Source organism: Prinia subflava, chromosome 8 (genome assembly GCF_021018805.1).
Source record: "Prinia subflava isolate CZ2003 ecotype Zambia chromosome 8, Cam_Psub_1.2, whole genome shotgun sequence".
In the NCBI taxonomy this organism is placed as follows: domain Eukaryota; kingdom Metazoa; phylum Chordata; class Aves; order Passeriformes; family Cisticolidae; genus Prinia; species Prinia subflava.
This window is the reverse complement of record NC_086254.1, coordinates 28,994,407-29,006,928: the sequence shown is the minus strand read 5'-3', so window position 1 is coordinate 29,006,928 and position 12,522 is coordinate 28,994,407. Positions and strand designations below refer to the sequence as shown.

At 39.5% G+C, this 12,522-nt stretch overlaps 1 protein-coding gene across 2 annotated transcripts in view; it reads left to right on the top strand.

Moving 5' to 3' along the window:
- RTEL1 (regulator of telomere elongation helicase 1) overlaps positions 1-12,522 on the top strand; it is a 48,567-nt gene that overhangs the window by 13,748 nt on the left and 22,297 nt on the right. For both annotated transcript variants that reach the window (XM_063404378.1, XM_063404379.1), the window contains exons 14-22: positions 39-94; positions 2,698-2,775; positions 3,638-3,719; positions 6,952-7,084; positions 7,403-7,516; positions 8,904-8,944; positions 9,725-9,810; positions 10,602-10,679; positions 11,378-11,455. In XM_063404378.1, the coding sequence (XP_063260448.1) occupies positions 39-94; positions 2,698-2,775; positions 3,638-3,719; positions 6,952-7,084; positions 7,403-7,516; positions 8,904-8,944; positions 9,725-9,810; positions 10,602-10,679; positions 11,378-11,455 (746 nt within the window). The remainder of the gene's footprint in view (positions 1-38; positions 95-2,697; positions 2,776-3,637; positions 3,720-6,951; positions 7,085-7,402; positions 7,517-8,903; positions 8,945-9,724; positions 9,811-10,601; positions 10,680-11,377; positions 11,456-12,522) is intronic.

Sequence of the window (12,522 nt, the reverse complement as noted above, 5' to 3'; positions counted from 1 at the left end):
TTTGTATTTTAAGAGTAATCTTGTGTTGTTTTCTCCAGGTACTGGGATATTTATCAATACATCTGGATTGCATAAGGTCTCAGATATTATCCAGGTAAATATTTAATGCTGCTTCTATAATCATTTGAAGGATAGAAGAGCTGGTTTAAAAGATGTGGAAAAATATTGGGTCAATTTTATTCTTGTTGGGATGTACACTTGTGCAATGGTGCAAGTTTGTAATTTTTGAGGAGAATGGTGCTGCCTGATGGGATGGATTGATCTGATTTTTACCCAAGTTTTTCTTTTGTTGTTGTGGTCTCCCTTTTTGGTAATGCTGGATTTAAATTTTGGCTAGGCTTAGCATCCACCAGGTGGAGCTGGGTCATTGAACTTGTTTGCAGCAGTGTTTAGGAATATGAGATCATCTTATGAAATAACAAGAGAAGTTAACTAATAAAGCAAACAAAAGATAATTTAATGGGTTTTTTTTTCATTTAATTATTAACTTATGAGATATCTAAACCAAAAATAATTTCAGCTCCATAGGAACTGAATGTGACACTTGTGGGTATCCATGTGCTGTCAGTTGTCTCCCTGTTGTGCACTTCCAAAACTTTGCTTATGAAAATCCAAAGCCCCATAAAATTCAGAGGTGCAGTGGGCCTGAAATATATGTGTGCAAAAGGGCACCAGAGATTAACACCCTGTTTAAAACTGAAAATGAAAAATATATTCAAACTTTGCAGACCTGTATGATAAAGACAAGTAACTTGGGTGTGTTTTGAGTGGTCTTGGCAGATTTGCAACACTGAACTCTGAATGCATGGGTGTTTGTGAGGGTGGCATGCATAGGATTTTGTTTTTCTAGGAGTGGTTAAACAAAACCTTCATGTGTAAGTTCCAGTACAGCAGTAGTGATTTGTGTACACTGGTTCCGACTGGTTTAGACTGGGAGATGTTGCTGTTCTGAGGGAAGGTCAGGTGAGCCTCATGTGAATTAGTTTCTCAATGTTTCAAAGCTGAGAGATGAGAAAATTCAGAAGTAGAAACCAGGTCCCCTGATCCCAGAGGACTGCTAACCAACTTGGAATCATTGTCTGCGTGTGCTCTTTTGGGCTGTGGATAGGTAAAAAGAGATTTGAATTTGGAGGAGAAAACTCAGCTCCCTTTTCTGCTGCTGAGGACATGCAGTGACTGCAGAGGATCTGCCAGGGGACAGTTTGTCATCTTGAGATGGGTGGGACTAGGACAGAGCTTTTGTGTCTGCTTCTTGCAGAGCCTTGTCTTTGAGTCTCTATTTATCACCAGCTTGTATTAATTAATAATAATATTTTTTTCTTCCTTTTCAAAGAACACTTACCAAAATCTCTTTTGTACACCATATCTTTGGCTATTTTTCAGAAGTAAATGTTTCCAGGAAATATGCTTTTTTTTTTTTTCAATTGCTGGGGAACATTTTGTAACTAGCTGAATCTCTTATGAGCTCGGGTAATTCCTATCAATGTCTGGAGAAATTTTGTTTAGAAAAATTAACAGAGTTGTAAATATTTGAGAACCACAGCTGTTTTCATTGAAGTTGCACTGGGATGCCTTATGTTTTAAAGAGCATCGTTTGTAGTCATGAGACATCACACACAGGAAAGGGGGGAAAAGCATAACTCTGATAGAAGCTTTTAATTTAATACACGGTCAATTAGATATGATTACAACTTGATGGTTTTTCTAAGCAGAGTGTTATTAGCAGAGGGACCACAGATGAAATTTTAGACTGAAAGAACTCAAAAAGTTCTTCTATGCTTAGTTGTGACTGATCTCTTATATAAGAGTGTTTATCCACAGGCAGAGTCATGAACAGTGTGAATAATAATATTGTCATTTGTGTAGTCTGAGTATATTTAGATGCTGGCTTGCAGTTTTTGGAACAATGGGAGCCCCGTGTGGGTAGCAAGAATTGCCCAGAAGAACTGTATTTATTCAAGGTTCTCTGTCTTGTATGACAACAAGAGTAAGGAAATAAATTTAAGGTTATCGCAGCAGTAACTTTTGTGGAGACGTATCTCAGTGCAAATGCATATTAGAGATCTTACTGAAGCAAAAAATCAAAAGGATGTATGTGTATGTATGTATAAAAACATAATGTGGCCAGCAGGACCAGGGGGGTGATTGTCCCTCTGCTGGGCAGTGGTGAAGCCTCACCTCCAGTTCTGTGTCCTGTTCTGAGACCCATGGAGGGGCTGAAGCGTGTCCAGGGAAGGGAACAGAGCTGGGGAAGGGTCTGGAGCACCAGGAGCCCCTGAGGGAGCTGGGCTGGGGCTCAGCCTGGAGAAAAGGAGGCTCAGGGGGAACCTTCTCACTGTCACAACTCCCTGACAGGAGGGTGCAGCCAGGTGGGGTCAGGCTCTGCTCCCAGGGAACAGGGACAGGACAAGAGGGAATGATCTCATGCTGTGCTAGGGAGGTCCAGGTTGGACATCAAGAAGTATTTCTCCATGGGTAAGGGTTGTCAAGCTTTAGGAAGTGCCCAGGGAAGTGGTGGAGTTCCTGTCCCTGGAGGTATTCAAGGAATGCCTGGATGTGGCATTCAGTGCTCTGGTCTGGGTGACAGGGTGGGCATCAGTCACAGGTTGGATTCAATGATCTTGGAGGTCATTTCCATATTCTGTCATATTTCCATATTCAAATAATTCTGTGCTTCCGTTTCCCTCCATTTTGCAGACAGTGTTCAGCATTGATCCTCCAGAAGGAGTCACAACAGGGTTCCTGCCACATCAGGCAATATCTAAATATTACAAGGTAGGGGAGGCTTTATGCGCTGCATTTTTCCTCATGGCATTTAATGTCTGTGCATTGTGTATCTAAGACTTGGAAGGATGTGGATAGTACAGCAAATTGATTACGGGGAGGAAAAAAGAAGACAAAACCTCCCTCTCAAAACCTCCCAACCAAAAAAAACCCACACAAAACCCCAAAAACCCCTAAAACCACACGAAAGGAACTGTATTTAATTTATACTCTGAAGAGAAACACAACTTTTAAAGGAATTTGTAAACTAAATTATGAAAGTGCAGCAAATGGGAATTTCAGAAAATTTTGATATTGAATATTAAGAAAGAATTGATGTGTTCTTCCAGCAATGTGTTTTTAGTTTAGTCCAGCGCTAATCAAATGCAACAGAACCACTGAACCTCCTCCCTGAAGTTGTTTTAATTTATTTAAAGTTTGGAATTTGTGGGATGTGTTATGATGAATTTTAGGAACACATCTTTTTAATTAAGACTTGATACTATTTTTGTTGCCAAATGAAGCAATCTTTCCATCACACTAATGTTCTACATTTAATCTGTGTGGTTTACGCTGATGGAAATACCCAAATAATTTGGTTCTTGGGCTCTGCTCAGGTCAGCCCATGAAAAGCTGCTCCCATCATCTGAATCAAAAATGACTGGTTGAATGGTGATGCACTTTTTTGGTCCTTAGTTACGAAATACTGGTGGCAAAATATAAAAGAAACAGGAAATTGTATAACCTTAGTAAAACTATAAAAATGACACTAATTGCATTAATTATTCTTAATGTAGGCCAGGTTTTTTTGGAGGGATGAAGTGCAAGTTTGTTTCTGCAGCCATTGCTAGAAATGTTTGTTACTTTCCTTCAGGTACATATTCACGTGGATAATGGTAGTCAGAAAAAGAAACAAAAGACAGATCCCTGGAATTCATCATCTTCCAAAAGACAAGGTACAGGACTGCTCTTGGGGAGGTTCATGCAAAAGCTGGATTGAAACTGCTCCTTTCTGGTTCAAATAGAAGAAAACAAGTGCAGCTCCACTGTGGGTACAATGAGTTGGGGACAAGCATTTCACTTTTTCTGAAGGGGAGGTGACACGTGCCATCTCAATACAAAATTTTCTTGTATTATTAGTGTTTTGTGCACTGCTGGAGTTGTTGTAGGGCAGTGATTCTGTTGAAAGAAGATCCATCTCCATTATGGAACTGTAGTTTGTATTGGTGTAGAGAAAATCTTCAGAGCAGCCAAGAATGGGGAGCTCTCCTCCAACCCTTAGGTTGATACTGAGGCTCATGGCATGTTCTGTTCTCCTCATACCAGCTGGATTTCTCTGTACAACAATTGAGTTCAACACAAAATTGGTGTTGAATAAGGCTGTAACTGCCTTTGGCAAGAAGGGGTTCAGGTACAGTTATGATGGCAAAAATGTTTGTTAAAGGTGGTGTAAGAGCAAATTCCATGCAAGTCCTCATTCTCTGTTGAAATTACTCACATTGTGCAGGTGCTGCAGTTGTTGGCTCCTTTTGGAGCCCTGTAGGGAAGGTTCATGTCATGTGCCAGAGATCTTGTCGAGATCATGTGAGCTCTTAGGCAGAAAGTGCCATGCCTTGGGGCATGTTTACCTTTCTACTTTGTGAAACTTCCTACTTTGAGCAACTTCCTAAATTCTTCAGGATGTGTTGTCAGTTCTTGATGGTTTCAGCTTCAACTACACTTTCCAGTTCAACTGGGATTTTTCCCTCTCCTTGTCTCTCTCCTCCCGCCTATTTTTGTTCCTTATGCTCTGCAGAACCCAGTATCTGGAATTACCTCAATATAACCATTCTTCAAACCCATATATTTAGAAGAAAAGAAACTTGGCTTCTGAATCAAAGGCTTATCCTAATGCTCCTATAAAGCAGCACCAAGCTTGGCTTTGTTGGACTCCAGCATTCATTCTTTCTGATTTTTAATTTATTTTTTTAATACTTAGGTTGAAAACAGAACACTTTCAGTTAGAGAAGATAAATGCAGATCTTTACTTAAGTCTTCTTCACAGAGCACTCTTCAGGGATTTTTGTAAATACTTAGCCTCATATCTACTTAATTACTCAGTTAAGTGCTCATGAGTATGTAAGTATCTGTTTCATGCAAGTCCTTCTTTTAAGGACAAAAGTAACATTTTTTCAAAGAATGAATTTCCAGGAATTTACTGGGTCTGCACATAATATCCCCATTAATGTCTGCACGAAGTTTAGTGCTGTTTGGTAATCTGCAAATGTTGGTTTCTTGAGATATTGCTCAATTGGAATTCTAAGATACAGGAATAATTCTGAGTAGATGTGGTGAAAGATGGGTACAGGAGGAGGCTAATACAAACACTTTTAGGTTATTTCTGTGATTCAGTAGATGAATTCTGATATATTTGTTTTCCAAATAAAAGCAGTATTTGCAAGTACCTGTGTGACACACCTGAGTATGCTGAGACTTGTGCTTTGTGTAAGCCTAGCAGAGGCCAGACAGGATAGACTGAGTCTCTGGTTTCCTGTAGTGATATAGCAAATAGCATAGAAATAATTCAAACATTTAAGAACAGCTGTTTTCCAGAGATTTAGCAGAAATTATCCACTCAAACATCATTCTCTACAAAGTAATTGGTGAGGAGAAGGGGCATAGTTTGGGATAGCTGATGAGATTCCTGCCTAAGTCATCTGGGAACAGATGCTGTTTATGCCAACAATACTGGACTGTTGCAGTTTAGCATTAAGTTGAAATGCTCTTATTCATGATTTGCTCAAAATCATCATGTTGTAAACTATTAGCAAGCCACTTCTCCTTGCATTAGCTGTCCTTGTACCAGGAATGGAAAAAGCTGCTGCAGCTTTGTTTAACACCCAACACTTCCTGCTGGTGAATGGTACCTTGGAAATGGTTAAAAATTGTTTTTAAGCTTAAAGACATAATTGTAGCACGCCAGACTAAAAATGTACAGCAGTCCCAGCTTGTCCAGGAGCTGGTGCCTGGCAGGTGTCATGCTGGGTACAGAAATGTGTTCCCAGCTGAGCACTGGAGGAGCAGACATGAGGGGTTGCTGTCCTTTTCCAGGCCATCCCAATTTGTTTTTGTGCTGGGATTTCTTGGGTTCCTGGCTGAGTGACTTTGTTCTTGTATGTAGGTGCTCACTGGCCTGTCCATACACAGATCCAAACGAGTTTGCTTGGAATTGTTAGTGTGAGTTAGAAAGATACAGAATTTGCTGAATTTTGAAATGTGAGTCTTCTAGAATTTGGGCATTGTCTGGATATGTTTGTCCAAATGGGATGGAAGGGTAAAACTTTACCTGAGAGTAAATGTTCATTTGTCATTCTAAGCAGTAAGTGACTCATTGGGCAGATATTAATGGGGATTTCCTGAAAACGTCAGCTGCTACTTTTAGAAATGAAGGCTTTGATTGATGTCTGTAAATTTAAAAGTGCACGTGATACTTGGGTGAGAGGTATTTATTTCTATCACTGAAACTGCAAAGCAGTTTCATGAAAAGCAGAAACAGAAACAAAAGCTGATGTTTTATTTGGCTGCTCTTGTTCTTGACATGGATGTTGGTTTCATTCCCTTGTGCCTGTGTCACTGAGAAGCTGATGCAGTTTTCAGCAAGCTTGAGCTGAGCAGTGAAGGAAATGACTGATGTGATTTATTTATTTTTCTTAATATTCTTCCTGTTGATAACTTACATGTTTTCAGAGTCACACACTAAAATACATATGTGTGTGTGTATATATATATATATATGTGTGTATATATATATATATATATAAATAAATATATGTCATCACATCCCATAAAAGATTTGAGCAGAAATTGAAACGTTTGGGAGTTGACTGTGAGGAAAGTCAGAAGTTTAGGTGAAAGATCTATAGCCTATATAGATATATAGGAAATTCCTCTTAGAGAAGGGGTTATTTTTTCAAGCAGGTGCAAGGTTGAACATACATTCTGATTAGATTATGAAGGAGCAGTGATGTTTTAATTAAAAGTCATTAAATCTAGGAAGAACAAAAGCAGGTCATACCATACATCTGGAATTTTAACTTTGTATGCTGTCTGATTTACTCTGAGGTTTAGATGCAATGTGCCATATGCTGGTCACAGTTTAGTTTTTCCAGTTTGAGTGACTTCTTAGTGTTTTCTCTTTATTTAATGCAGGGAAGACTTTAAGCTATTGGTGTTTCAGCCCTGGGTACAGCATGCACGAGCTCGTTCGACAGGGAGTCAGGACAATCATCCTCACCAGCGGGACACTCTCCCCCCTCTCATCCTTTACAATGGAAATGCAGATGTGAGTACCTGGATGTGGGAACACTGCCATTCCTGAAAAATGCACAATCTGCTCTCGTGGATTCAGGTTTTATCTCAGGATTTTAAAGTGTTCTGTGTGCCCAGAGAGGCTCTGACTGCCCCATCCCTGGAAGTGCTCAAGGCTGAGCTGGATGGGGTTTGGAGCACCCTGGGGCAGTGGAAGGTGTCCCTGCCCATGGCACAAGGGTGGAGTGAGATGAGCTTTAAGGTTCCTTCCAACCCAACCATTCTATGGTTCTGGAACTGGTAGGGAATCATATCATAAGTATGACTGGGATCTTCCTCTTTTTTTCTCCAGCCCTTTTCCTGTTTGCCTGGAGAATCCTCATGTCATTGATAAACACCAGCTCTGGGTTGGGATCATTCCAAAGGGACCTGATGGAACTGTGCTTACTTCCACCTATGAAAGAAGGTAATGAACTCCAGTGTGGAATCCTGCTTTGAAGTCTTGGGTTCCAACATTTTGGGTTCTGGCATCCTCATACAGGAATATGCCAGTTAAGTAAGGGATCTCTAGTGGTTTTCTTGGATCAATGCTGAATAACAACATCCTTTAACCACTCCTACTGAAAATTTAGAACTGGAGGTCTGGAGGGATCAGGTACCAAGGCACTGATGGTCCTTGATGGCCCTGACCAGCCTCAGATGGGACCTGCACCCACAACCCCCAGGAGCTGCACTGAATTTTTTTCCTGAAGGCTTAATTGACTTCAAACATGACTGGCCTTTGCAATAACTATTTTTATATTTAAAGCTTGTCACCATGCCCAGCCTCTCTTTCACCACTGGGCTGCCTACTTAAGGAAAACATGTCCAAATATTTGTCAAGCTTTTCATCATTTTTTTTGCTCATCTGGTCTTCCATCACTTTTTCTGTGTATCTTGTTCAGGGTTGGCAGTGCTTCTGCTGCCAGCAAAGGCCAGATGTTCCATAGAACTGGAAAGGGACTCAGCAATTGTAATGGATTTTTACAGAGAAGTCATAATCTGGAAAACCCTCAGACTGGATTTCTTATTTTCTGAGGTTTTAGTGTGCCATTCCACTTCTGTTGAAGATACTGTCTTTTAAAGAAGCAGGGTGGGGGTTCCACCCCTCCAAGGCTTTAGAACATGGGGATTTTTTGATGGAAAGGTATTCATAGTGTTTTGACAACATCTGTGTGTTGATACTAGTATTTGTAGGTCTTATAAAGGTATATATGTTAGGGATTTTCCATGCATATATAAATTTTCTGGGAAAACAGTACACAAAACTACAGGGTACTAAAAAGAAAGGAACATAAATGCATGGGAGAACAGGGGATTTTTCAGTCAGGTCTGGAAGATGGCTTATTGAAGAGCAGGACTTCTTCAGCCAAAGACAAGGTGATTTACTAAGGAATAGTAAATCACTATTGCCATAGTAACCAAACTAACTTTTTACCCTGAAGCACACACCACACCTAATTCATCAAGAATTCTTTTAAAATGTCTTACTATTAGTCAGGCTTGGCAGACTTTTCTGGCAGAGCTCTCACATGTGTGTTGTTGCTCACATGGCTGCCCATTTTTACCTGTGCATTTTGAAGTATTGAAGCTTAGATAATCTTCAGAGCTATCAATAAGGATATTTCATAGTATTAGTAAAATGTAGTCAAGGTATTATTAATTCTTGCCCTTGGTATTGGTTCTTGCCACAGGAGGGAGAGCAACTGGCAGTCTCTAAATGCTATTTTAGATGAATATCAAAAGAAATCAGTGTGGATGAAAAACATAGAAAAGGAAATGCAATGGTGTTATTTGATTTTTCTTCTTTGTAGGTTTTCAGAGGATTATTTATCTTCTCTGGGGAAAACAATTGGTAAGTGAAGTGTGTGGGTTTCAGAAATGGGTTCATGTCCAGGACTTTTTGAAATTTAGAATGGGCAATGCTAAAGAAGGTGCAGTAGGAGAAAGGTAAAGGATCGCAGTGCATATCTCGCTGCTGTCTGGTTTTCTGTGTTTCTGCTTGCTCAAAGCAGCTGGCTGCTCTAAAAGCACACAAAATTGAGTCCCTGAATTCATATTTCCAAGTCTGGACTTCATGTTTATAGTCATGAGTTTGTGTTTGGGTCAAAAAGGTGGTTCTTTAACACAGTCAGATAGTGCCTCAAACTAGGAAATCAATAGCCAGAGGTGATGCAGACAAGGATGAGCAGAGCAATTGAGGATCACAGGAAATCAGTGCAATTTTTGGTGATATTTTAAGCTGTGTCAAGCCTGCCTAAAGTCAGCATTTATTGTTTTGGTTATATTTTATTAATACAATAGAATTACAAAGTTGTAACACATAAGGACAGAATAAAAGAGCATTTGTGTAGTTTGGCTAACATGATTGAAAAGAATCTGTTAAATCTAGAAATGCTTGAAGGACATGGAGGAGAAATGAAAGCTGGTTTGGTTCTCTGTTAAAACTTACACCTTGACAAGATTATCAAATGATTTTAAGAACTGAAACAACTTCTAATACACAGTCATTCACATTAAGAAAGTAGAAAATATTTTGGAAGGAGTCCATGCTGTTGTTTTTCCTCTGCAGTCCATGTTCTCTATCCCAGGATGAAAATACCCTCAGCTACACTCTTGTCTTATCTCACTGCAGGTAACCTTGTGCGAGTTGTGCCACATGGGCTGTTGATGTTCTTCCCATCATATCCTGTCATGGATAAGAGCCTGGAATACTGGAGAGTATGTTCATTGCTCTGCCTTTATTATTCCATTTAACCATGTTAATTAAAAACCTTCTAGTGGAAGACATTGCTGCTCTTGGCAGGGGGTTGGAACTGGATTATTATTAAGGTCCCTTCCAACCCAAAACATTCTGGTATGCTATGAAAAATTCTTTGTGAATAAGTAAATTATAAAATCTGGAAAGAAAAAACCTCAGGTAAGGCTTCTTTTATTTTGAGCACAATATACTGAAGTGCAGTGCTGTAGAAAGCAAAAGAATTCAACCAAACCCAAAAGAGTCTTAATATATTGTTCCATCTGATGTCACATTTTATTTAGTTCATCAGACCTTTCTTTATTAAACCTCTGAATTAGAATTAGTCTCTGTTTCAACACTTGGGGGAAAAAATCTCAATGTAGGCATCTCTGCTTTAATTTTAATTTGTAACCATTGCAAAGTTCTGTAACTTCTGGTACTTCTGTGCTGATGAGTTGAATGTCCCTGGTGAGATTTGCTGGAACAGTTTTGGTTTAAATGCTCCTTGAGAAGGCAGGGGCAGAGGTTTCATGCTGTGGATTGGGACTGGAGGTGAGTGCTGGAACTCTCCCATCTGCCTGATATCTGAGGTGCACCAACTGCAAGGGATCACTGCTGGTGCTCTTAGGGGGTTGCACATTTCTGCTTCCATCTCTTCTGTGTTTGGCAAGAGAGGAACAGGCTGTGGTGGGGAAGTCAGTGAAACTACACTGAGCATTTTTGTTCTTGTGGTGTGAGCTCACTTGGCATTTCTGACCTTCTCTTTTAACAGGAGCATGATTTTGCCAAAAGAATAGAAGAAGTGAAGCCAATGTTTGTGGAACCCAGAAACAAAGGAAGCTTTTCAGAGGTTGATTATTTGCATTTACCTCTATCGTTTTCAGAAACTGTTTCTAAGTTTAACAACCTTCCCTAAGGTGCATTTGGGTGTGAAACACCCCAGTTTTTGGCCTAGGGGGAAAGTAAAACTGAGTGCTTCTTTGAAGTATAGTTTTCGTGTGCATCCTTCCTTTCCTCTTGTCTGGCCATGCAGGGTTCAGTCTTCATTTAAATCTGGTGATGTAAGAGCAGCTAACACAAATGCTGAGTAATTGAGCTGGTTGAAAGCTGTCACTTCAACAGTCAGCATTTGTGGACCTTCTACAGGACTTTTCCTCCCAGCTCATCCTGCTTTGGATGTTAAAGAGTTGTGCAGTGTCATCCTGTTTATTTATACCCATTCTGTTTGCTTCTTAGAATAATTAATATCTGAGAATTGCTTTCCTGTTCTGTCTATTTTACTTAACGATCTGCAGAAGCAGAGGGTGGTCCATCTTCTCATCAGAAGTATCTGAATTTTTTTATGTTTACCCAGATGTGTTCTGGCTTTCACAGTGATATAAGGTTTTTACTGAGAAAATGGCTTCTCACATTTCCAATTAGGTAAAAGACAATTATACAAAACCAAATTAATCACAGTTTAGATCTTAGTGTACAAGTGAAATTTAGTTAGTACCCTGTACTAACCATAATACCATTCTTCCTCTTAAACTTGTTTATATTTTTTAGGTTATTGATGCCTATTATGAAAAAGTCACCTGTCCTAAGTCCAATGGAGCTGTATTTCTGGCAGTGTGTCGGGGCAAGGTAATGTAACTGAGAACTTGTTTCATCTGAGATCAGATTATATAATTGATAGAAAAACCCTTCATTTTGGATTTCAGTACGTTTCTGTTATTTGACTGTGATTATATGTGGGGAAAAAAACAAATGCTCTGAAGCTTTTTCAAAATTAGGTCACATTTCTGCGTGATTCACTCCTGTGTTTATAAAATGTACACGTTTTGGTTTCTCTGAAGTGGATGAGCATCAGACTTGCATTTCATGTTGGTTACTCACAGAAAATGTAACCTGTTGGATGAGAACAGCTGTTCTGGAGAAGTGTAATGTTAAAATTAAAACAGCACTGCTGCAAACCAAACGTAATACTCAGCTTTAAAACACTTAATTTGTTAACTTCATGTTCTCTGGACACATTTGATGGCCTTTCCTTTGCATCTTCCAGTGCTGGTAAATTGACTTATGTTTGTCAATGGAAATATTTGCCAAATCATTCTTAGAGCCTTTTTGTTGCTGTTTACTGTGTACCAGGAAAAGATCCAACTCTGGAAACTTTTGTCCCAGTCTCCAAAGAGGCTGTTAGAGTGAAGAAAAGACATAGCTCTCTCTCAAGTCTCCTTGCTGGGGTTTGATTCAGCTGAAGAACAGAATGGCTTTTTCTCTTTTCCTAATTTTTTTTCAATCTGTTCAGCTTTATTCATTTCAGCACAGTGAACGAGTACAGGGGACATGAGTGACAAATAGTTGATGGGATGTCAACAGCACAGCTGCTGGATATGGCACTATAGTCTGGTGATTCTGATGCCTTTGTGTTATTGCTTTGAAATGATTCTGTTAATTTTTACTGTCACAGAAGGTTTGCTATGTTGTTATGTCTTGTCAACAACTCAGGGTGTGGAAGCTTTAAACAAAGGTGTTGACATGTTCTCAGCTGGTCTTATCTAGGAACAGGCCAGCAATTAATAGGGTTGACTTTTGGCAGAGGAAAAAGCCAAGTTTAAACTCCAAACAAAACAACAACAACAAAAAATCTAGTTGAAGCTATTAATTGAAACTATTGATAAACTACACTTGTCTAGGGAATTACCTGAATG